The sequence below is a fragment of the Oxyura jamaicensis genome, chromosome 19 (genome assembly GCF_011077185.1).
Source record: "Oxyura jamaicensis isolate SHBP4307 breed ruddy duck chromosome 19, BPBGC_Ojam_1.0, whole genome shotgun sequence".
Lineage (NCBI taxonomy): Eukaryota > Metazoa > Chordata > Aves > Anseriformes > Anatidae > Oxyura > Oxyura jamaicensis.
Genome location: NC_048911.1, coordinates 5,959,747 through 5,985,863, shown reverse-complemented (window position 1 = coordinate 5,985,863; position 26,117 = coordinate 5,959,747). Strand labels below are relative to the sequence as shown.

The following is a 26,117-nucleotide window of genomic DNA, read 5'->3' as shown; positions in this document are numbered from 1 at the left end:
GGCTGTTCACAATGGCTCCTTCTACATCTTGGGAGGGAAGGTTACACCTTTGCACCAGGAGGCCGGGAATTCTCTCTGACAGAACCAGAACTTAGAGAGCAATATAGATACTCTTCTGCCTTATACAAGCACTGGAGTTCAGTTGTGAGAAATTCTTCGCCTTTTCTTGCCTGTTTTCCTGCTGTTTTCTCATGGGTTTGACAGGTAGTTTTCTTACACGCCCATTGCACCTATTAATATTGAAATAACCAGGGCTTGTATGCCCGATTTGTTTTTCAGCGTGCCGAACAAACGGCGCCAAGTGCGTACGATGCAATATAAAAGGGTTTGTCCGCGGGTTTGTTCATGCGGGAATGAAGTGGGGGCAGCAAAGCGTGCCTGACTCGCGCATGAAGGGACAGTGTGGGAAGAGTGCTTGGACTGTTAAAATGTAACTTTCACACGGAGATATTTCAGGTCATCTTCTGAATTTATACATTTTGGAATTGGGTGGCCAGTTCTGTTTCTTTCCTTCAGAGCTACTGGGTGCCGCATAATTCAAATACATTGCAGCTTGGAAGAGAAGATACAGGCCAATATGATGACTAGTAGGCACCAATATGATGACTAGAAGCATAGCAAGATGTAAACGAAGAGCTACTTTTATAATCTATTGCACATTTGTGGAGAAAAAAAGTATCATATTTTTTAAGTGAACCAAACACTGTGTTTTAAATATTATAGTCACAATATGTATCTTTAATTTCTCCTAATGTCACAAGCTTTTTTTGGCCGCAGCTTTGTTTGAAAATAAAAAGGAAAACTTAGGGGTTCAGGAAAATGAGAGTCAATATTCCATATGGGATTTCCAGAATCCCCATTTCATTTGTGCATGGATTTGTTGAACCTGGGGAAGGGATCAAAACCAAGCTGTACAGAGAGGTACAGAGTATGGTTTTGTGTGCCTGATCCTAGCACACAAATGAGGAATTTGAGGGGGAAGCGGGTGATTTCTAACTTTAATCCTGCTGATGTTCTGTCCGGAAAGCTGGTGGATAGTAACTGGGAACAGCAGCTATGGAGCTGTTAGCAAAGCTAGAACGTGTGTTTGTTTAAACAAGCACGGTGAGGTTTTGCATCACCCTTTACGAAAGCATTGCTCTGATTTTGCCATGTCAAAATTTCTCATGTGTTGCTTTTGTACCCCAGGTAACACAACAGTACAGTGCTCGGAGTCCTAGTGGGATTTGGGGTTACTGACAGAGTCGGTGTATTCCTTGGGCAAAAACTCATGCTGTGGCTGTAGGATGTCTGGATGGAAGCGAACTTGTTTCTGGTCAGCTAGAGCATAGGCAGAGCAGTCAAAGTGTGCCTGCACACATCCAGGTGAGGCACTGTTTATTGGATAGGGATCTTACATGTACATAAACCTTGGGAAATTTGAATATTTTCTGCTGGCAGAAGCCTGTAACATAGATCAGACCAATCTTACCTTGCTGCTCTTATATCTCTGTGACCTCCTGAAGAAGTGGATCCACAGAGCATTCAGCAGAGCTGAAGAAAATTAAAGCTCAGCTGTGTGTAATGACTTCGGGACAAATACCCGTATCCCAGCTGTCCCATTATTTCAGGTGGCACTTTGTTTCAGCACTTACAATGTTTGTTTCCAGCAGGAAGTGCTTCTTTAAATGATTTGAAGCCTTGGGTATTACAGAAGTAACGATGAGCACCAGCTCTGTTTGTCAGACGTTGGCTGCATTAAGATATTATCCTTTAGGATCACCACGAAGATGACTCCTCAGTTTACAGAAGAAAAACAATGCTCTCAAGACTGCTTATGCAGGGAGTGGAGAAAGCTAGGAGTAATTTGGGATAATGGAAGGGATAATTTATGCACTTTTATGAGCTGTTTCTAAAACAGGTGTGTTACAGAGTCCCTGGAACACTTAAGGAAAGCATGTGACTACATGATAATGCAGGCACGCTATCTGTTCTATTTGCATGATATAATGGAAGAACGCATGGGTTAATGCCTACAGGCCATTCGTGTGTTTTGGTAAAGCTTTCAGACGTTATTTGTCTCCAGTATAAGCTAGTATGTTTTGAGATAATTGTGTCCTGATACAGGGAAGTACAAAGGAAAGGAGAATGTAGCAGAGAAGAAAAAAAGAGTCCAAGATGAGTTGTTCTTCCCAGAGATTGCTGTAGACAGTGATCACCTCAAAAGCCTTCAGCTGTGCCAGCGGGCTCTACCAGAAGAGAGGATGCGTGGTGCTGAGAGCCTGAGTGAGTGCTGGGGCTGAGGGCTTCTCTGCTGTTCTGGCAGCTTGGCCATGCGGACACCATGTGAAGAGGAAATGTTGCAAGAGCTGCAAAGCTCTGCATGTAAAAAAAAAACACCTGTAGAGAGAAAGGGGATGTTTGAGCTCTCTTTAAACTGAAACCTGATCAGCTGCCAAGTGTCTGTTTCTGCTCTGACGGTTCTGTGTCTCGGTGGGGACATAGGGCAGCTCCTTCCAACCTTAAGCCTTGAAGATTTTTACCTGGCAACTGCTGTTCTCCAAACCGCTTCCCTTAGCTCAGCTCGCGCTGGGAGGAAAATTCCTCAAAGCGGCTCAGTGTAGGATGGGAATGTGAACTATGTCCAGGCTGACGTCGACAGAACTCAAAAGCTGTGCTCGTGTAACTGTTTACTTTTTTGCAGAGGCCTCAGTTAATTTGACTGTTTGTCACAGAACGCATTTTTGCCTGAAGTGCTGATTTCAGAAGTAGCCTCCGTGAAGGGGTCACATTGCCACCCAAGTGGAAATGGGGAGTGGAAGAACATCAGTGTTGCTGCAGATTGAATTCATGTGCCTGGAAAGAAACATATTCCAAGCAGTGTGCAAGCAGGCTATTACTTTTAAAAGACAAAATTTATTGTGATAAATCTTGGTTTTAGTTTTGGGTAGGCTGGAAAGGAAACTTGTAGTTTAGTGGTCTAAAAGTAGCTGTCAGCCTGGTACCCCGCCTTCTGTTCCGAGCAGTGAGTTTCTCAGGTAACCTCTCTAGCACCGTGCTGAACTCCTGGAGGTGCTCTTTCGGCTGCACTTCCATTGGCCCCAAACCAAATGGTCTTGATTACAAACCACTTATCTAAACTGAGGGTTAGTCAACGCAAATGTGACACAGGGCTTGCCAGAGTATAAAAACCAGGCAGTGTTTAATGTGGGCTGGATTCAGATTGACCGATTGATAGGGCATGGGAAGGTTCATTTGGGTCGGTAATGGGCAGCGGTGGGTGCGGGAGGTGAGTTACTGCCCTCCTGTATGGTTACGGAGTCCAGCAGCATCATCCCTCCTTTCTCAGGCATCTGCCAAAAAGTGTCAGTTGTTCGCTGTCTTCTGGAACAGCAGCCCCATTTATTAGCCAGGCATATTTCTGCTGGCAAATCTGATGTGGCGTGTATACCCACGCGTGTCGGGTTAGGTAATTTATATCGTTGATTTCCTGATGGTAGAGCACCACAGCTGTCAGCTCCGTAGCCTCTAGTGTCATTCCTGGGCTTGTCTAGAGGCTGCTAGTGATGATAATATACGTGCATCACTTCTCAAGGGTTTAAACATTTGGAGGCCTGCATACAAATAACGGGCAGGGTGCTAAGCAAGCAGTCTTAGAGCTTCATTCACATGCTCTCAATAAAATGTTCTTCCTTTACTTGTATGGCAGGAGGATGTATTCCCCCGGTACCTAAGGTAAGCTTATGCTCACGGGAAGTTTTATTTAAATTGTTTTTTTTTCTGTAGTTCTCTACTCCTTGCCTTTGTACCTGCATTGGCGTCCATTTGACTCTCAGTGAAGCTGCTGAAACAAAGCTTGAGAACAACAACAACATGTTTTAGGCCCCTGAACTCTCACCTCAGAGCTGAATTAATGTCAGTCCGGGTACAGAGGAGGCCAGGACAGGCACAGCTCGGGGCAAGGGATGAACTACAGCACACTGATGTGTAGGTCGACGTGCAGCAGCCTAAGCCTGCGCTCTTGGCACCTCAGAGGACACATTCCATGTTCTCATGTTCATGTAGAAGCGTCTGTGGTGTATCACTGGGACAGAGATGGCTTGTTCAGCCATTCTCTTTTTATGCTTCTGGTTCTGGATCCCTGAAGTCGGTAGCAGAGAGGAAAAGTTATTTACTAGAATCTTCTGCAGTCATACCCAGGGGCTTTGTGCCCTGGTGTGTGGGCTGACTGGCACTAAAACCTTCTAGTCTGGGGATGTGGAGCTGGGCCATCTGCTCAGAACATAAATGGCAGTTAACTGTCTTTTAAACGTTGCCTTTATTAATATTTACAGATACAATACGCTGTCTCCACTCCACTCCTTGCACGGGGGGTTCCCAAGCTGTGATAGCCGTTACAGCCCCTAAGCAGGGCAGTAACCAGCTGCCCGCGGAGGGCCTGTGCTGCTGTTACCCATTAACGCGGTACCAGGTCGGGATCAGAGGCGCGCTGATAAATCCCGTGCAGGCTGCCAGGGCAGCAACACGTGGACACCGAGCCAAGAGGAACTGGTGTCTGTGTGCAGCTCAGGCAAGAGGCGGAACGCGGTGGCTGAGGTTCAAAGCCGGGGTCCAGCTGGGCGCTGACAACGCGGGTTTAGTCCTCTCTGCAGCCACGATGCTTCTTCCCAAAGCACTGCAGTTTGTGGAAGGAAATAACGCCCGCTAGCTGGCAGGCCGTGCTGTGGGAGCCCAGCATGGAGGAAGGTCACCCTGCTCAGCTGGGCACGGGGAAACGCCTGCTTCTGCATTGCTCTTCAACAGGTCTCAGCCTTCAAACGCCTTTTGGGCCCTGGGGGACTCTTTGGCAAGACGAACGTGCGGGGCGGTAGCGCAAGGTTACCGTGCTGTGGTAGCCGAGCGTGACGTTGCAGTCGACGCAGACAGAAAGGGTAAGGGAGAAGGAATGCGTTTCACTGCCAAAACCTTTCGTGCAAGAGGTCGGATCTGGATGTGTGCCCTTGCCGGGCATACATGCAGGTTCCTGCAATTTGTAGCTGCTATTGCTGTCACCACCAGCAGTGGCACCCAAGTAAATAAAATTTGGGAATGCCATCCTACGACCGAAACTTCAAGAGGCTATTTCTAGATGGAATTGAAGCTCCATGTGATTTAGTGGACTGTAGCCTTATTGTGAGAGTAGAAGTGGTTTTAAATGGAATTCTTTATATAGTATTGTTGCTAGCACAGTAGTGGGCAGTTGGATTAAACTATTTTGGAGCTTCGCTCCTTTTTAATACCATGCTAGCACTCTTGTTAAAGAGGCTTCAAAACAAGCTAAAAAAGCCTGGCAATTGCTAGTTGCAAGGCCATATTCTTTGATTTTTCTCTATTGATTTTTCTTTTTCTTCTTCCAGAAAGGAGAAGAAACTGGCAGAAGACAGTTCAGTAAACAGCTTTAAAATGTGCATACTAAACTTAGAAGTTATCACCCAACAGGCAAGCTGGAGCAGCAGAGGCAGTGTAGGGTTAGCACTTGGATCTATGCGTTTTGGAATAGTGGGGCTAAGCTTTTCAGGGGAGGGTAGTACCTGCACATAATCGTTCCTGTGACCCGTCAGCTGTTCCAGTAATTCTCCAGAACGTGGAATTTTTAGGATCACCAGACAAGTGTGTGCTGCCTTTGTGCTGCCTATCACAGACCCCAGGAATCTCAAGAATGCGAAGGATTTTCTCTCAAATTCCAGTTCTGTGTGCTGCCCCTTCCAGTTTTCCTCTAGGGGCTAGTGGAAGCAGGAAAGGAGGTCACTCCTGAAATACAAAGCCCAAGAGGGGGAATTGGTGAATATATAGCAGATAACGCCCGTCGCTTGCTGTATTTTGTCACATTTCCCCTCCCCCCCCATTGTGGAAAGTATGATTAAAGTCAGCCCCTCCGCCCTGACTGTCTGAACCATACATACATGCACAAATGCCAGATTCTCTTCATTCCAGGCTGCTGACTTCAAGAAGGACTTGCTCTGACAAGCTGGAAATGAGGGCTGGCAGCTTTGTCTGCAACTCAAAGGCTTTATCTCTCTTAGACACTCTTCCTAACATTTCCCACAAATACTGTTCTGCTGGTAGAAGCTGGTGTGTACGCAGGACGCCATCAGGCATTTATGAATAAAGCCCTACGTTGTGTAACTCCTCAGAACAGGCAAAGAAAATTTAATAGAGCAATTGGCATCGGGCCCACAAGAGAGCTTGTTCTCCCTGTGCTTCAGCCTCATTAGCTGGGGAGCGGTAGGGAGAGTCAGCTCGCCTCTTTGGTTCTCTGTCCCCCTACCAAGAGGTGCTGTTCTTTCCTTCACGAAAATTGCACAGTCCAGCCTTCATCTCTCACTTGTAGTATTTCCACCAACAGATGATGATTGCCTTCAGCTTCCACGCCATATCCCAGTCATCACTCCTCACTTTGCTAAATTCCCACCTGGGTATCCCTTTACTTCCACATTTCACCACGGCAAGCACAAGTTCTTTGACTTCGAGGATCGTCTTGCTCCATCAGCAACTTCTGTTTCTCTGTTCTTGCCTTCTAGCATTATTGCTTCACTGCTGCTTCTGCTCGTTGAAGGATGCCAGCTGTGTCCACCTGTTGGAGGGTTTTTTGCATGCACTTTTAAGCTGCCTGCTTATGCTGCAGATGCAGTTTTCTGCTTAGAATATTTATGCTCAGTGACCTGTCTCAATCACTTGATGAACTCAGCCTTCAATTAATGCTTTAGTGGAGTGAAATCTCTTTGAGAGTTGTAATAGTGGTTCTGGAGTGCTTCTGTGCTACTAAATGCAAGGACAAGCTCTTCTTTGGATGATGTTTTGGTTTCAAAATAAGCATTAAAGCAAATATATTTGTACATGTATGTAGTATTTAACACATGAAATTGAGGTAACTTTAAGCCTGATGCTGTAAGGCATGCACACTGGCATAAAAAAGTGTCACAAACCAAATCTTAGTAACAAGGATGGTTGTGACAATTTCTGCTAAAAGGGTATCTCTGGTGTCATCATCTTATTCCTTCAGAAGCAGCTTGCCAGTGTTATTTGTGGTTGCAGAGCGTGGATGTGTATATATTTTCTAAAAACCATAAGACAGACCTACAAGCGTCTAATGTCTGCGCCGTACTTCACACGTTTCACAATTTGCTGTTGTAGACAAAACTTTTCTTCTGCCTGATTTCTCCGGGAGGGCTGTTTTCGCAGGGGCTGTGGCCTTGACTTATGGCCATATAACTAAGCCTGTTGAGCAGAAAAGGGATCCCGCTGATCACAGCTCCAAATCTTCCCTCCTGACCATGGGACTGTGCTTTCAGGACATTGTGTGAAAAAGATTGGTGAAACAAAAGCTCTCGTTTCCCCTTATCTGGCTCAATATGTACAAAGAGCTCAGAAGCAGTGACACAAGGGAATTATTATCAGTGTCACGGTGAGTATTTTGAACGACAAGCTGGCATGAAGAAGCACCCGCAGCATTTAACCCATGTGTTTTATTCATCCCGGAGCAAGTGTAATTTAAAGTGACACCTCTATAATTGATGAAGTATCTTTTTACTCTTTGTTTAATTACCAGTTTCAATGTCTAGAAAGCAGCGGATCAATAATTTACAGTGATGAGCTTCCCCGCGTCCTTCTGTTTTACTAGTCCAGCCATTCAAACAGTAGCTCTGGAAACAAACCCTCGTGTTTTGATGCTTTTCTTTCTCTTCAGCTGATCTGAAAGAGCTTAACCCCTTATTTTTCTATCACAGGTACACTCCAACACAACTGAAGCTGATGGCAGAGCTCCCACTGGTAGCAGGGAAGCAGGGCTAATGCAGGGCATGCCGTGAGCACTGTATCAGCTCTCATCTTTTTGCAGTCTCCTCTCGTTATAGTACAGTGGCTGAGGCTGGGCTCGTGTTGCTACAGCAGCAAATGATGCTGCCTTGGCACTGTCTGAGGGCTGCTAAAACCAGAATGTAGACACAGGAGTGAAACTGCTGCCTGCGTTTTGTGTGGATTTCTTGCATTATGGGCTTTGATAAGATGTATTGATTTTCTATGGAAGATTTTTCTTGAGACTCTTGGACTATCCTTTCAGGGTAGACATGAGAATCCTTCATGGCCCTGCACCCCTCACCTCCCCCAGGGAGACCTAGATAATCTGTGCCTTCTGAATCAAAGGAACAAAGTTGTTCCCTTCCCACTGGGATAAGATTTCTGACGGTTCTTGTCATTGTCCTGGCTGCCAGGGACAGCAGCGTTTGGTCAGACAACATCAGAACAAAATTATCTTACTTCCATGAGATCTCCAAACCTGTGCACTTCTGGCACGACGTGGCCTTATGTGGAAGGGACTCCCAGCTACACACTGGGGGACTGAGGGCAGAAAGATAACTTTCACTTTTTGGCCTTTTTCTAAGATGTGCTCCTTGTCTGCATCAGCACAGCTCGATGGTTCTGCCTCTGACTCTTGGGGTGCTGGTCCTCATCTCCTGATGGAGAACAGCATGGTGCTGTGGGACAGTTTCTGTTGTTAGTAATGTCTCATCTGTCACAGCCGGTAGTTATACCCAAGTCACAGGAGCTATGAAAATTCCTTCATGAGCTCTCGTTTGAGTTGGAGATCACCAAATGAAGTTTTCTTTGATAACGGTGGCTGTACAGGGTAACGACCTCTGCCTGCCTATGGCTGCCAACTTTGCATCAGCAGGATTGCCGCTGGTTTTCAGCCGCACAATGTGGGACTGTAGGTAAATCAGAGAGAAAGAAAGAAGAGGGAGAATTAATGTTTCCATTCACTGCATTGGCCTGTGTTTATCCAGATGTGGAACTTGCATTCCTGAGAACCGCAAAGGAACAGCCCCCCCCCCCCCCCCCCCGATTATTCTTTATTATGTATTTTGGTTTTGATTAAATCTGTGTCCTCGATAAAGCAGAAACTCTTGGAAATGCTGTGAGCAGGATAGGGTAGTCCTCCTGAGTGGACTGAAACCATGTCATGAAGATGAGCTATTCCCCATACTTCTAAGTTGCAAGCCAATGATTTTTTTGCTTTAACATCCATGTAAATTACTTATTTTATTCAAAAAAATCTTGATTTGTCAGTGCTTTAATTCAATAGGAGTATAAACTTTTAAAGTGCTGGAAAACAGTGTTCTGGATCATTTGATGGGTGCAAGCTACGGCCAGTGGATGCGGGACGTCCTTCCGAAACCATGTCTGTATTTTCCAGGCATCCTGGGATACTTTTGCCAAGAGGATGGCAACTCATCATTCCCTATGTGCTACTAAGTGAAGGTGTACCTGGTTTAGGGTCAAAGTGTTTGCAATTCACAAAAACATTAAAGACCAGTGGAAGCCTTGGGGTACTGTCCGACTGGCCAGAAGGAGATTACCTCAGACAATACCCTTCATCTGGTGGCTTTTCCCCTTCTTTTCAGAAGCAACAGAAGAGACGGGGTAAAGGGAAGCAGTTCAGACATAAGCCAGCTGCAATATCATCTGCCCACGTGCTCCCGCTAGCTGCCAGGCCTCAAATCTGACACCCTGCCAGATAGCCAGTCTGCACTGCGTGTCGACTTTGCTTTCGTCTGCTTTTGGAAACTGCTTAGGCCGTTTCTTTTAGCATAATCTGGAATTTCTACAGATCAGTGGAGATTCTTATTTTGGGTTCCTAATCTAGTTTTACTCCAGACTGTTGATAAAACTTTCCTTAATCTTTTTGTAGGGGACTTAGGCCATCACAGCAAATGCCAAATGCTTTTTGTTCCCTTACAAAGCAGGGTATGAAAGAAGTTCTGTACCGTATGTGTTCCTAATAGTCATATTGGAACTTTAAAGCTTTCACTATCCCAAAATAACCGCCTGTCTTAGGCCAGCAAAGTCAGTTTGGGACAGAGAGGGAAAAAAGTGGTGGAAGTACAAATTGTGCCTGTAAACTCTGCGCTTATAAATCGTCAAATTAAAAACGACTCCACTCGTTTGAATGTCTGCAGGACTGAATGTGTCCTTTTTCTGGGCTCATGGAACTTGGCTCCACTTGGTAGCTCGTAGTTTGCTCACAGCATTGCTAGGCTTTCATCTAAAGAGTCACACCCAGAAGGAAAATAAGAATGTTGTTTCTCTCAGGTTTCACCTGCTTCTGGTGTCGGAATGAAATGTCACAGTACTTGCACATTGATGTGGTTTGGTTTTATTTTTTTAAGGAAACTATAGATATTACGTGGAGCAAACCTGTGACTGATGCTATTGTACCAATCTCAAAGTGCTTACATCAACTTTTCCCTAAACTTGGGGCACAAATTATGCTAATGTATAAATCCTGTCACTACTATGAACTTCACATACCGGGCATTTTGTTATTACACTAGCAGGAGTGGGGAGTAAGAGAAGTTGCTGGGGCATCGTTCATCTACGAGTTATTTTAGTAAAATTAAAAATCAGGCAGTATATTCCACATGTGATTCCCTCTCTCATGCTTTTCAGGAAAGTTGCAGCTGTTGGGCCTTTATTTTTGTGACACTGGAATCTTACTATAATCGAGATTTACCTGTGCTCCAGTTTCTGCCCAGCAGAGAAGTTACGGTTTTGACGCCAGACCAGGAATTCAACAATAGCTTTATTCAGGCCTTACCAAAAGGAAAAGCTTCAAATATCATGTTTCTCCTGGAGAAGACTTTTTGAAACTGAACAAACACGTTACTGACTGTATCCTGTGACTTTGTACCAAAAATAAGCAGAGAAAACAGTGTTAGGGTCCAGACTTAAAGATGAGACTTTGTACGGAGCTAGATGCGCAGAGAGCTAATTCCCAAAATGTTGTTGTTTTCCAAAATTAATTTTCAGATTACAGATAAGAGGCAGAAGGTTATTTAATCTGAAGCTTACAGTTTTGTAGTTCATTTTCTCTAAAAGTCATAAGCACCGGATCTGAAAAAAAACCTGCCTGTTGCCAACTCTTGGTTCCCCCATTGCCATGGAGGCAAGAATGTGAAGTATTTAATAGGACACAAAACTAAAGGTCAGTTTAAAAGTCTTCAGAAATCAAGATGTCCCTAAATATAAGTCCAATATGAAACGTCCTCTTGGGACAGAATTGCTATATGCCCTGGAAAGCTTAATACACCCTTCAGTGCACACCCTTTTCTGACTAGGTAGCATGGGGACGAGGGTGAGGTGTGAGCAACTGGCAAAGAATGTACCTGAGAGCCTGGTTACACTGGAGCAGTCCTCTGGAACAGCGCAGAGAACTGTAAATCTCAGCTTGTTCTCACCAGGACTGCAAAGCTCCTGATGTCGTGACGTGGAATAGTGCTCCTGCTGTCAGAACTCCGCCACGCTGTCTCAGCAATGAGCCCTTCATAAGGGTAGCCTTGCTTTTGTTTTTTTATAAGGTGCTCAGCCTAACTTTGCTGCAGCAAGCTGTCTGTTTCAGCTCAAGGCGGTCGTACCAGCTAATGCATTGAAAATCTTGGCAGGGATTTGGCTCCGCGTTCCCCCGGAAGCTGCATAAATCTGCAGGGGCTGCATTTGTAGACAGGAGAAAGGTAGGAGGTAGCAGGTACAAAATTATTTATCCATTTTGTCACAAACATCTCTTCCTGACAGAAGTCTGGGGGATAAACCTGTCTGGGAACAGGCATTGTACTCGTTTCCCTGGCATCCAAGGGGCTGTGTCACACTGGATGCTCAGGGCGCTTCTCTGTGCTGGAAGCCGAGAGCTTCTGGCCCTACCCAAAGACAAAACGTGTGGAGAGAGACCCCTCACTGGGGAGCACAGGGAAATGCTCGTGTTATATCGCTTTATCCAATTAAGGTCTTTCTGAGCTTTGTTGTCGGAACTCCCTTTCATTTTTATAAGGAGGAAAAACTTTTTAACTGGGCTTGCGGTTTTTGTATCTGTTTGAGTGACAGAAGCGTGCGCTGGTGCTGCAAGGGGAGCTCTAGGCAGGAGTCCGATAGTTTTGCTGAGATGAATGCACGTGGCTTGTAGTTACGTACGGCCGCTTGTTGCTGAAACTGTTGGCCTGCAAGATATTAGCGGATACGACTATAAGGGAATGCTTTGAAAATTAAAGTAAATTAAATGGCTCCTCCCACAGGTGTCCAACACCTTTACAGTTTAACACAAAATGAACGAGAGAGCTGACAAGTTCATAAAATGGGGCAGCAAACTTGCGCTCCTTGGATCTATGGTCCGGGAAGGGCAGGTAGGGGAGCTGTCCTCGGCTCCATTACCTCTGGCCACATCGTGTGTTAGGACAGGCCCTGTCTTTTCTTGCCCCTTCTGTATCAGAGATGTGCTCAGCGATGCTTTGCAGGTGTTACTTTACAGATTTCAAAGTCTTTTCTGTCTATCCTTTTCCTCACGTGAAGAAAAGCAGGGGTGTGATATAAAAAGGGTGTAGCAGCTCTAATCTGTACATTTAGTTTTCTGTTTCAGGCTGTGGGAGAGGCCCCTTTCCGCTCAGGAGAGAGGAGTCACAGGTTAAATACTGCCCATCTCTGCGGAGGGGAGCCTTAGGTTGCTGCTTGCTGCCTTCCTGGAGAATACTGACGTGTGAAGAGCCCTGCTCTGCCAGCTGTGTCCATGCTCAGTACGCTTGTATGTTCTTCTTTTCCAGACTGCAAACAGTTTAGTGCTGATCTGGCCTTATATAGTAATTTCCTATTATTAGAAACATTTCCTTGGGACCTTGTTCAGGGAGTAGCAGAGGGAAATCCTGTTTCCTTCTTCTAACATGCAGGCAAAGCAGCCCTGTTCACTCTTCTCTTATCTGGTGTCGGTAGAAAAAGAAATTTTTGTTATGCTTTCCAATCTTAATCCCTTTCTAACACTAAGCCTCTTTTCAGAAATGCAGAAAAAGAAATCTGAAGGAATAGGAACTGTCAGTCAGCAGTGTGAGCTGTAAAGCGTTGTCTGCAGCCTGTAAGTTTTGCTTGTTCTTTCTCAGCCATTTTTCTGTCTCTCAAAACGAGTCTTCCTAATGCCTTGGAAAACTGCTTTTTCTTTTCTTTTTTTTTTTTTTTTTTTTCCATGTTGGCTCGTGTAAAAAATAGTATAATAGGATGTTTTACCTGGATCTGCCAGGGTATCTGTAAAAAGCTAGTGGCTGTGGTTAAAAAGAGGAACAATTTTATGCTAAGGAGGGAGTTGTTTTTGTTGAGTGTGCAACAAGGAGGTATTTTTAAAGGAGAGATTGGTCACTGAAGCACAGAGATATGTAAAGGCTTTGAACATTTAATTTTTCCTGTGAAAACATTTTTTCCCCTTAAAAGGAAGATGTAGGTCCTGCCACTGGGAGTGACTGTTTAGAAAGTCAGTTGTGAGGAATGCACATCAGCTGAACTGAGTCAGGCTGTTTGCATTAACAGCTCCGTCAAAACGGCTCTTCTTGTTCTTGCCACGGACTCTGCAGGGGAGCTGCTTAAAATTATTGTATCAAAGTAAGGGCAAAGCAATCAAACTGAATTAACCGTTGTTTTTAAACTCTCTGCTATTGAAGTTAGTTCAACAATTACTGCTGGATTCAGAATGGGTAAGTTGTGTTTGTAAAATCAGCTGAGGCAACGACTGCCTTGCAGTCCTGTAGAGCACCCAACAAAGCCGCGCACAGGGCAGCGTGCGAGCGCGACGCGGTGTGAGCGTCCACATGCATGAGACCAACTGGCATCGTATTAAGGGCATCTGGTAATTATGCAGTAGGACTTCGTTCTGATGGTCACTGTCAAAGCCGGTCATCCCTTTCTGTTTAGTTGGTTCAGCAGAGAACAACAACAAGGAAAAATTACCGTAATTTGTTGCATTAACCCAGTTTCTGTTTTCACTCGCGTCACGGACCCTGAATTATTGTGTGTGTGCAGGAGCCGTACCTAAGTACGAGTGCTGCTGCATATGGGCTTGTAATCGGCCATTTTTCACGTGTTATCGTCAGAGGTATCGAAACAGTGAATAGCACTTATGGAGAAAGTATAGGAGTCCAAGGAGAGCATCTTCATTTTCTGTAATATTCCAGCTTTTTGTGTTATTCTTGTTTATTTGTGAAAGACAGAGCTTGGGAAGAAGAGAAGTTCGGTGTTCTCACTGCTGAAGCTTCCTTGAAACAAACAAAACCAGTGTTGACAGTTTTAGGCATTACAAAGCATAAATTAGAATCCACAATAATAATTTAAATATTCTTTGTCTTCTGGGTTTTGTGGCCTTTTGGCCACACCTATTATATTTTTAAGCTTTTGTCTGCAGCAGTGCACACATTCACACAGAACCCAAGGATTCAGAGAAGTGGTGATGTCATCAAGTTCGTGGTAAAATTAAGGAACTCTGCAATCTTGAGACACCTCTTTAGTGAGTACAACAGGCTGCTGATTTAACCTTCGTAGGTCTGCAGTTTCATAACTGACCAGGAATGCTGTGTCTCCAGGGTCCGATGTCCTACGTCCAGGTTTCTCTTGCTAACTTCTTGTTCTGGGGACATCTGGTCACTCTGCATGGGGAAAGGAGAGGTGCATCAGAACAAACAAAAGGGGGTAGAAACCAGGCGATTGTTAGCAGAGCTAACAGCATGGGGAAGAGATTCTGCCTTGTTATCAAGCCTGTTACAATATTTAATGTTGCTTCTTTGGCAGGGCGTTGATTTATTCAGATGTTGTGCGGTCAGACGTTTGTCCTCTGCTGGAACACGGCTTTTTTCCTAAGCAATGGGCCAGATGTCTCTCAGAACCTCCAGTTTCTGCGATAGGGTGTCTTAAAAACGCAAGGCGTTCTAATCAGTTTTCAATCAGTATAATGTGGACAGCAGGACACACGTGATAGGTTAAAGAAATTTCTATTTTTTGCAAAATACTTTCCTCTGACCTGCAAGAGGGAGTCTCTCAAATTCCTGGCCTGTTTAGGGTGGTTTGTTTCCCATGGTGTCCTTGCCAAGTACTTTCTAATTATGGAATGTGTGTTATTCTGCAGTTCTTTTGCAAGGCAGAAATAAGGAATATTATTTAAAATACAAATGTGTGCATTTATAGATGAACTTGATCCTTTGTTTTTGGACTGATGTGGATGTGATCCACGTTGTCTTCTGAATAGCATAAACCAAAGCCCGAATCTCTTACCTCCGGATTTATCTTGTGTGGTAGAATCTGCACGGCACAGGCACAGACTGTGGTTTGCTTGGTGCCAGCTTCATGGGGCCAAACTCTTTTTCAGGAGAGCACTGCTCGCGGGTGTAACGTAGCAAGTCACGCAGGGCTGACAGGAAAGGCTTCCAGTCCCCTTGCTTTGAATGTGAAATTGTATGCAGGGAATCAGCCGCTTATCAGCGTCGAGCAGAGCAATCCCAGTGCTCTGATCCAGGGTTTCTATGAGTCACTTCTAACTGGTGAGGCCTGGAAAACTTGATTCATCCCTCGGTGCCTGTAGTAGGGACACAGAGCTAGCTAGCCATCCTCAGCAGAAATCAGAGACAAGGGCTGGGCTCTCTGTTACTGGAAAGGAAGAGCCTGGTTTTATCACCTGAATAGCATCAAGATCTTATACATCAAAATTATGGTGGTTATCTCTGCTTTCCAAATATTTTCTCCTCCTAATTTAGGCTAACCTACAAGCAGGAATGTTTTTCCTCACCAGCAGCAGTTGGGTAGTAGTTTGGCTAGAGAAAAGAACGTTTTGAGTAAAGGTCTTCCCAGTAAATATATAAATAATGCAGGTTCCACTGCGTTAAAAACAAACAAAAAAAGAAAGCCAAGGGAAATGTGTAAAAATGTGCTTCTGAATCTACTTGTTTCTTCTCCTCTTAGGTGGCATTTTCAGGCTTAAGATGTTGATACACAACTTAAAACTGAACCATGAATTTTGCTGACCTCTGTGTTGTTTGGCCACAACCAGACTGATTAGAGGAATGATAATGGAGAGCTGACATTCTCCTCCTGAAGATTTAGAGCTGCCGGGCTAATTATAGGTGGAAAACTCCTGGCTCAGGGCTTGCTGTTGTGATTCGGTAACGGCTGATGTGGCTCACTTTGGGAAGTAAAGCTTAGATTACCTTTGATCCTAACTGGTGCACCTGCACTGAGCAGGGTTTTGGATTATTGTTTATTTCTTTCAATGAAATGAAAGCTCTAAATAAACGCTCCGAAGCAGGCCAACGCTAAACCCACCTTTGAAATGTGTCCTCAGGCTGCTTCTGTTAACAATTCGCCTAACGCCCCAGTTTGTTGATGATCAGAAGTGAATAAAAATCGCGGCAATTAGAGTTGTGCAGGGATTGAGAGGTACCACGTGTTATTTTTCAGACTGGAATCTAATTAGGGCAGAAGAGCTGGTGGCACCGCAGCTCTTCAGTAGGTGTTATACCAGCTTCATCACAAGTCCTTGTAACTGCTGGCACCTTCCTCATCTGACAAATGACATCTACCACAGTGCGGGATCTCTGAGATCAGTGCTGGGGCCTTGGGTCAGAGCTAATTAGAGAGCAGTGCTGCACTGAACCACTGACATCGGCTTCATTTCTTGGGTTTTAAATAGCCTCCTACTGAGTAGTGGCCACGCATGGCCCTGTTCTACTTTACTTGATTTACCTCAAAACTTTTTAGCTTTTTGCTTTATGTATTTTCACATTAAAGCCTGGCTTTACCCTTACTGTAATAGAATTTGGGAAGTTAAAAACAGAAACCCCACAAGCAGAGCTGGCTCCGGATAGTGCCAGTGAAACAGCAGTGTATGAAATAGCAGCAAGTGGGCTTTGGGGTGATTTCATGGCTCTGCTTGTTCAGTGCTTGGAGAACCTGCCGTTTGGTGCTGCCGAGTTTGGTTGGTGACTGCTCTGTGGATGTCTGTGAATGCATTCCAGCAGCCGAGATGCTTGTAACGTTGGTTCTGGGCAGGTAAGTTCTGGGCTTACTCAGTAGTGCCTCATGCTGCCTGGGGGCCTGCAGCCACATCCGATCTGAGACCAACACACCTAGGGACCAAAGAGTCTTTAGAGAAAGGAAATCCATTCCTTTTGGCTTTCTTCTTTCATTCTATCACCATGACAGAGACAAGCTCAAGCCCTAATATCCGTGGGAATCGTATCAAAATCAATGGGAATATAATCTTTCTTGCAGCTCATTGTCTTCTGAAAAGACGAGACTGCAGCCTCTCTCTTGCACCAGCTCAAATACTCCAGAGGTGTAGGTACCACGCTGAGGTCGTTGTCACACTGAATACCAGCTGTCGTCACTGGGTCACTGCTGTACGGATGTGAACAGAGGTGACAAACCGAACAACAAACTTCCCATATGACTAATTTGGGGGATATTATTTCTTTTATTTTAAGTGGGGCAGGCTTCTATCATGATTATAGTTTTTATTATATGCTGTTTTATTTTATAACTTGCCAAAACGCATACTTTCCAAATGCTGTTACAGAAGGGTAAAGGCTGGCTTTGAGATGAATCTCTTCAGATGTTTTCTCTGTGCAGATGTGTGCATTTAGCACAAATGACCTTTGAAAATTCAGCCGATGAGTTTATAATGTTACATTAAGTTGGAGACCTCCGGACTGCAGGTGCAAGGTAGGTGTTTTGCCTTGTGTGTGAGCCGTGCCTTATGCACTCCGGATAAACACGTGTTGAATTTGTAGCTCCTGGCCAATTGCAGAGTCCCATATTAGAGAACATTTGAAGAGAGGGAGCTGTTCAGGGTGGTATAAAGGAGGAATGGGTGGCAATACGCCTTGTGCAGGTTGTGATTATCTGTGTCGTGAGCCTTGCAGACAGAAACCTCTTCTTCAAGCTGCCACGAGTCAGATCAAACGGATGACTAATTTTTTCGGGTGCTTGGAAATGGCACGTCACGTGGCTGAGGGCAGGAGTCGCCTCCTGCAGGGGTCTGTCTGCCTGATCTCCAGCGCAGCTGGCAGGCAGCGGCTTTGTGTGCTCGCCGGTGAACTGCTTGTGACCTGCGATACCTGACAGGTGCTGTGCTCGGCTGGGCCCCGCGCCAGGGCAGCGTGCTACCCGTAACAGCTCGCTGGCTTCGCTGACTGTACCTGAAATGCCTCTCAGGATAGACGCAAAGCTTAGACCATCGAGGAGCGAAATAACAGAATCATTGGATAGTTTAGGTTGGAAGGGACCTGCGGGTCTGTGGTGCAACCCTGCTCCAAAGCAGGGCCAGTTTAGATCAGGTTGCTGAGGCTTCGTCTGGTTGAGTCTCGGGTATGTCCAAGGATGGAGTTTCACAACTTCTTGGGGCCCCTCTTCCAATGTTTTGACGGCTCTTATTGTGAAAAATAATATAATTATTTCATAATATCTCACTGGAATTTCCCTACTTCCAAGCTGGTGTCTATTGCCTCTTGTCCTTTCACTTTCCACCTAAAGCACATGCAAAGGCTGCGTGCACGTTTTTGCCAAACTGCCCTTAGCTCTGGATGCGGGGGGGTTTCACAGCCTTGGGGTAGCTGTGGCCATTAGTACTTTACATGAGACCAAACCCCCCTGACCTCTGAGACAGGTAAACGTGCTACTTGTGATTGTAAGGCCTGTAAGGAGGGGGTCTTAGGGGCAGAGCCGGTTACTTTGTGCTAGGGGCCTCGAGGACCTCCGTGCAGAGGGGCTGTTTTGAAGGTGGGCGTCTCAAAATGTTTCGGGAGTAAAATATTGCTGAGCAAATACACTAAATCCAAGCTGTCTTACCCCAGGACTTGTTGTGGTCCTTTGATTTGCTGAGAGAATGATTACAAGTGTGATTATAAGCCCGGGAGATTTTGCTGTGGCTGGGGTGAGTTTGGGGAGGATTAGGGGAGCCCTCTTGCTGCTGCTTTTCCTGGCACAGATTTCCCGGAGCGGAGCATACGGCTTCCTGTCCTGTTTGCTGAGGTTTTCTCTTGGGCTCCGCACCAGTTTTTCCATCGCCTGTGATTACTTTCCGTTCTTCCCTGTCGTTGGGCAGTGGGGACTGTGCCTGCAGGCTGCAGCTGACTTCTTTCCTCTTGGACTGCCTCTCATGGTCTGTGCCCGTGTGTGCCTCCTCTTTGGGAGGGGAGGAGAGTTCCCCTCCCTTTCCTTGTAAAACGCCCTCTCCAGGATGCTCCAGTAGGAGCTGGTGGGAGGGAGGGAGTTCTGACTGCACCGAAATGTCATAAAAAAAAAAAGGGAAAAAAAAAAAAAAATAAGGCAACTGACAGAAGAGAGAACTTGTCCTCAGATTCCTGCTTTATGCCGCAGTGTAAACCAAGTCTCTGAAAGTGCTGTGAGAGCTGGAAGGAGGCAGAGATGAAGTTCAGAGGCGCGGTAAGCTTTAGTGAACTCTTTTGATATTTTTGCAGTTTGGAGATGCGTACCTAGGCGGAAGAGCAGGAAAGGTTCCAGGGTTTCAGCGGGAAAGTGAAATGTTTGAGCCGGCTTTGTGAAAGACACTTCAGTCGGAAAGTTACGCGAAAGTGGTTGAAATAGGGAAAAAAACAACAGGAGACAGATGTTTGGAGGTGGAAGCCAAGGTGGGAGTTCAGAAAGTGGGAAGAGAGGGGGCTAGCGGCGCGCTGCTCCAGGGGAGAAGAAAGGGTGGAGCTTTCGCTTGGGTGGAAGGGGCATGAAGGGATCCTGAGGGTGGTGGGCACGGCTTGTGTCCTACCCAGGGACAGCCGGCTCCTTGCTCTGTGCTCCCACCCCAGGGAACGGCAGGAAATACCTGCTTAAGGACTCACTGCCACTCAGTTCCTCCAGGGTGTATTTACTTCAGCAAAACTTTGTCCGCGTTTTAGCAGCAACCAGGAAGCCTGGGTCTGCGTGCTGCATTGCAGAACTACCCAGAGCCTAGAAAAACGAGCGTGTGGCAAAAGATTGAGAGGATTAGGACTGTTGCTTGGAAAAAGATGAAGAAGAGAGGAGAAAAAACAATGTACACAACACTGCGACAGTGAGGGCAGACTGTGAGCTTCTGTTCTCTGTGGTGTGGCACAGGAAGAGGGACGTTGAGCTAAGTTAAAGCTGTCAGATAGATGTACAGATTATTTCCATGCAATGCCTAGCAGCGCCACGGAATTCACTGACGGGAAGATGTCGAGGTCAAGAATGAGGGAACGTTATAAAAAAAGACCGTACGCGGCGTTTTGGCTGGGTAAGAATGTCCAAAGCTTTAATTGGTAAAGTTACTAAATTTAGGAAGAGAAAGTTTGAAAACAACCCGTCTCGAGGTTTGAACAACTCTCTAACTGTTGAACCAGGGAATCCCATCCCTGCTCAATCTAGAAATCCTCGCCTCTTTTCCCAAACAGTTTAGTGTTGACCGCTGCCTGAGAAGCAGTCGTGGAGACGAAGGAAAGCACAGAGCTCGTGGAGGACCTGCCAAGTGAACCCCAACAGCAGGGTATTTGGATTTCTCCTGGCATGGAGGAGCCAGCGAACCGGTGTCCAGCAGTGGAGATAGAAAAAGGCTTTTTAGGTGCGGTACATTCGAGTCTGATAGCAGCGATGTTGTCCAGGGTGGTGGCTGATATTCTCCGAGAGTACGTGTGGGTGTGGAAGTGCCCTTCTCGTGCACTGGGAATGCACTGGAGTGCGCCTTCTGCTTGGAAAGTTTTACTGTCTTTGAAAGCCTTGATGGTCTGAAATGGCTGTGTGGGGTGTGTGGAATCCGGCGCAGAAGGTGGGAACTGGGAACGTCTAGTGCGGGGAAGGGCAGAGCGCAGCAAGAATAACAGCGTGAGTCACGCCGTGTTTGTAGCGAGATGAAAGGATGTGTGCGCTTGGAGGGGACTGCAGCAGCGGTTAGAAAAGAACAGGGAGTGGGGCCACGGGGGCAGCACCCCATCGCTGCGAGCTGGGGGGTGAGAGAAGCCGGTCCATGCCACCTGAAGGCCAGTGTTTGAGCTCCTGCTCCCCTCTCGCCTGCTCTGTCTGAGCTAAGTCAAGGCAAAACTGAGCTGAAAGTGTTGCAGGAAGGCAGAGATCTGAATTTTGGTTCTTCGTGGTTGTCATCTGTCTTCTGCAGCTACTGTAGGATGCACAGGCCTGAGCTCGCAGGTGGTACTGCTAGGTGTGCTGCTGCCAGCGACAGCTCTGAGCTACCAGCAGCTTGTGCCACCTGGCCAGGAGCAAAAACGTCAGCTCCCTAAATGCAGAAAGTCAGTGTCTTCACTTCTCTAGCCTTGGTGAATTTTCTGGTTCGCCTCATTCATTCTTCTCGCTATTTTATGTTGAGCTTGTTTAAGGAATCTCAGCATCCCTTCTGAGGGGTGAACAGCTCTCCTTTCCTTCAGATCCGTTCTTAAAATTGCTTTTGGCTTTTCACTAACAATTCATTCTCTTTTTCCTAACCCCACCCCACTGCCAAAAAAAAGAGTCTCATCCAGAAAATATAATTATAAAAAATATAATTAAAATATGATATAAATATAAACACGCAGCAAACAATATTACCTGCTTCCCATGCAAATCTCCATGGCTTCCTTTGCTTTATGGTCCACCATTATTTGCATTTCTAATTTACATCTGAGCTCCTTAGATAGATTCTTACTGTTCTAAATATTGCAAGTGTCAAATATCATTGATTAATGTATTAAGGGTAATAATTAACTGCAGCAGCATCCACACCCTGTGTTATTATTTTTCAAAGATTAAATTTTTGCTCTCACAGTTTTAACTCCCCATGACCTACATGCATTTAATAGATACTTAAAATATACACACGGTGTGATTGCATTGCTCGCATTTCCCACTCTGCTTTCATTTCAGGGTGGGAGATTCAATGGCTCTGTAGCTTGGGAGGTGGGGGAGACAGAACTTCTGGCTTCTAGGCAGTTTGCTGACCGAGACGTAACAACTAATCTTTGCGAGAGCAAAATAAGCTTGCTTATTTCTGGTTATTTTGTTTTAATGTATCCCAGCTTGTCTCTATGTAAAATATGGAAGACTTCAAAATAAATACAGGAATTAGTCAAGGAAGTAGCACTTGTCTCTCCTTAATATCATTTTGGAATAGTGTATTCTATAGTTAAATCCATTCAAGATGTGTTTTAGGGTCAGGAGGGAAGTATCAGAGAGGGAGAACCATGTTCATGGGCAAAGTGCTCCCCGACTCCAGACATCCCTTTGTTGGCAATGGAGCGCTCTGAAAGAAGCCAGAATCAAAAAAAAAAAAAATGTTCTGCTATAAATGGTCCTTGAGTGGCAGCTGCTGGCATGGTAACTTCTTTGCAAGGTTGTTCCCTTTTCCTCTGCTAGTTCATGTTCTCACAGTTTTTACCTGTTCTTGATCTCGTTCAGTCTGAGCATCCTGATGTGTCTCAAGTTGCCTGCTCCAAACAGCTTACCACTTCGGGGGAAATACGGCACTCATCACTGGGTTCATATAAAAGCAAAACGAAATGATTATTTTTTTCATTAAACAAGCCCAATGCATGAGATGTGTGCCATGTAAATTCTTGCCTGAGCTCAGGTAGCTTCAGAAAGGGCAGGTAAATCCACGCGTTTGTCTGAAGAGGATTTTTCCATGAGCCATGGGGCTGTCTGTCAGGGAACCCTCTCGCCACCCCAGCAGTTGACTAACAGAGCGTTGTGTGTCCAAAATGCTCGTTTTCAGGGTGGCAAAAGGTGGGAGAGCACCAAGGGGCTGCACTTCGATCTGTTGGGGTTTCACTGGCAGGCAGCAAGTGCTTGACTAAGATCCCTTAATACAGATCCACCGTAGCTGCTTTCATTACTGCTTTCTCAGCATAAAAGGAAAAGAAAAGCTCTCCCACTCTGCACCTCAGGAATCGAGGCCCTGGATAAAATAGCTGATTTTTGTCTGCTCTGCCGTCTAGCCCATGCCCTGTCCAAACCCTTTCCCAGGCTGTAGAATAGAGTAGAAATTGGAGAATTTTATTTTCCTTCCTGCAGCTTTGGCATGACACTGAAGAATGTTACACAACCCAGGAGACAAATGTGCTTTAACTGCCACCTCTCCACAAGAAGTTCATTATTGGTTTGAACTTCTTATTGTCCTCCAGAATCTAATCTGAATTTCCCTTCCCACTCGCATTTGGTTCTTGCCAGTTCTTCCGTTCCCGGCTTTGTAACTATTTCTGGAACCTGCAGATCAATCATCTTTCTCTTGATACCGAGATAAAGATGCCTGACTCTTGCCATGTGGCACCAGCTTCCTGCAGTCAGCGTGCTGCGGGTCTCCCGCTCTGCTGAATGGATGCGAGCTCGTTTGTGACAGTGCAGCATCAGAGGAAAATGTTACAAACATACCTTATAGATTTAGAAGCAGAAACCTCTTTTTGTTGTGACTTTTCTTTCTAAATCAGGTGATGATAAAGCTTCCCTGCTCCGTGTAAGACCGTTCACTTTGAGAGCTCCGGGTGTTTTCGCACGCGTCGCTCAGGGATGCTCCAGGAAGAAGTCAGCAGCACTTGTGTGTCTGGAATTGCTGTGTCAATACTGACCGCTCGGTTACCCCTCTGGGAATCAAGGCTAGGAATTCTTGGTATAAAAGACCCCTTCCTACACACCCATTGGGATATTGTCTATTGCACAGCCGTAGACCAGCTCACAGTCAAAGCAGTGGTGGGAGTTACTTTCTCAGCTCGTGTCGGCCCTGGGCTCCTGTGCTGGTGGCAGAGTTGCCCTCTCTCTTCTTCCTTCACAAAAGAAAAATTCCCCAGATGTGTTCAGCCTGACTGAGTGACTCAAGTGCTTTGGAACTTGTCGTGCGGAGTTCAGAAAGCCTTGGGTTTTGTTTTCGAGGTGGATTGGATCTCCCAGTCCTGAGCAGAGGAAAGTCTTTATCATGCTTTTGGCACTTAGCACGGTTTAAAAGTAAAATATTTGTTTACACCTTCGCAGTACTGTGTCAGGGATTTACAAACTCGGTAACTTTTGTACTCCTAGGAGCTGTTCATAAGGGTATTTTCTGGTGTTGTTGACTCTGCTGCACGAATACAAAGAAAGGCTGGAACATCAGCCAACATAAACCTGGCTCTGCGGGCTGCGTTGAGCAGCACCGATTTACACCAGCTGAAAGTCTCTCCCAAAGTGCAATCACACGGAAGAAAAAGGCATGTGGAAGTAGCACTGCTTTGGTAATTGCACTGGCTCGGTCCCACCATTCAGGAGCGACGGCTTTTCCTTTCCTGGCAGCGAGCCACTGTTGTGCTGACAGCTCTGGAGAAGAGATTAAAAGCAAGGAGCGGGTTAAAATAGTGTGGGAATGAGTCCCCTGGAGCTGTACCTCAGGATGGGCTCAAGAAATGTGGTGGCCACGGTCAGCTTGTATTCTCCCAAGCAGGAGTGACCATTGGGACAGTGATTTCAGGGAGGGAGGATGAGTTTGAAAGAGAAGACAGCGGCACTGCTAAGCCCACAGGCACCAAAAGGCACCAAGATCAGGTGGAGGTTGCTCAGATTTTTGTAGTTCCCTGCTTGCAGCCCATGCTGGGTGTGAGAGGCCCGAGGTAAGGCATTACCATGGTATATCCCACAGAGACAGGGATCCTTAGCCTCGTCCTTTTGATTCCTGTAGGCAGGGTGAGGATACACGTGTTTGAGGTGACCTAGCTACATGTTACTGCTGGGCATCTGTGCTCCTTTCCTTCCTGCCCTGTGCCTGACACTCACCTGATCCTGTGGTAAGGTGATTCGACTCACTGAGCTGACAGAAAACTGCCTGGTTCTTTTCATCTGCTTATTGCTTTGATGCTTTCGTGGTTTGTTGTTGTGTCGGTTTTCATCACTTCAGCTCAGAGGCAGGTAATCCCTTGCGTTAACGCGTGCCACGAAGGCAAAATCCGAAGGAGGGGATGCTCTCCTTTTGGTGGCGGCGAGCCGTTAAGCTGTAACTTGCCTCTCAGATGGTTTCACAAGCAGATGGAAATGGCCTAAACTGGCCCTGCTGCTGAAATGCTTGCTCCTGTCAGCTGTGAGTGATTATATATGGAGCTAGAGTGGGAAAATGACCTAGATTAAAATAATTTACAAAAAATCTGAGTCAACGTTATTTTTGGTCAGATTTCCAGTCTAGCATATTGCACAAGTTAGAGCCAGTTGCACGGAGGGCAGGTGGGGCAGCCCCTTTTGCCTGCGTTCTCCCTGAGAGCGGCTCGGCTCCCTCCGTGCTCTCTTAGGAAAAGTGATTTTCACAAGGAAAGCCCCAGTCGGACCCTCACCTCCCACATTCTCCCAGTTACCTGGAATACTTGCTCCCTACCACAGGGCTTTCAGAATTGTCCAAGCCGATCTCTTGCATAGCACAGGCCAGAGGATGTTGTAGATGAGCAGCACGTCAGCCAGAGGTGCTTTGGCAGAGATAAATCTGTTAAGAGCAAGTCTTGTTGTAAAGGTGCTAAGGGAGTGAGTCCTGTTGCTGCTTTAAGTTAATTAGCTTCACTGTAACATTCTTCGAACCCCTAGCCAGGGTTTTCTAGCATTAATTTACATCCACCAGGGTGTTTTTTTTTTCACATCCAGACAGATTTTTAAAATAACTGCCATTTTAGTTATTTTTATTGAGTGCCTCACTGTCACACTCATCATGCGGTAGGAACATACGGTCATCGTTTCCAATGTAGTGTCGTCTTTGTCCACCTTCTTCCTTCTGCGCGACTGCTCGATTTCCACTTTTAAAAAGAATTGCTTTTTACCCCCCTCACCGTGGCATCTGTCGACGTTAATGGTAGTGAAATAGTTAATGCAGACATTTGAAGTTGGTGGAAGGCTTGGACCTAAGCAATAAAGCGAAGGATCAGATGGTGGCACGGAGGAGCACGTTGCTCAGCAGTGGTTTGTGGCTGACGTATTGAATTTGCATTGAGCTTAGCCTTGGGAGGGCACAGCACTGACTAAATTCTGGAGAATCTGACTGCATCGCGGGGAGAACGTAACCTGGACGTGTTTAATTATTGCTGAAAAATTGCTTTTTTTTTTTTTAATGGACCAAAAATTTGGGGTATTTATTTTCTTCTCACTGAAAGAGATGGAACTTCAATGAGAGGAAAAAAGCATGGAGCAAACTGACAGCTACTTAGGCTTAAATGCCTGTCCCGGAGGAGGCGGCCGAAGCGCAGTGTTCTGTGTTGGAAGTGGGATGGATTTGCTTCTTCCTTAGGCTGGATGCCTACAGCTGGGATCGGTTTGTCCCGAGCTCAAGGGAGTGGCTGATGAAAGAGCTGCTGAAACTG

At 45.9% G+C, this 26,117-nt stretch overlaps 1 protein-coding gene across 3 annotated transcripts in view; it reads left to right on the top strand.

Annotated features, from left to right (window-relative positions):
- MYO1C (myosin IC) overlaps positions 1 to 26,117 on the top strand; it is a 55,062-nt gene that overhangs the window by 5,268 nt on the left and 23,677 nt on the right. Inside the window, exon 2 of one of the 3 annotated variants that reach the window (XM_035342866.1) lies at positions 12,832 to 12,907. The exons of 1 other annotated variant lie outside the window; for it this stretch is intronic. Coding sequence is in view for 1 of the 2 variants with exons in the window: in XM_035342865.1 (XP_035198756.1) it covers positions 19,231 to 19,248 (18 nt within the window). In the remaining variant the exon portion in view is untranslated. Of the gene's footprint in view, positions 1 to 12,831; positions 12,908 to 19,062; positions 19,249 to 26,117 lie in introns of those variants that run through there. One more of the 3 variants, XM_035342865.1, reaches the window with a different exon arrangement.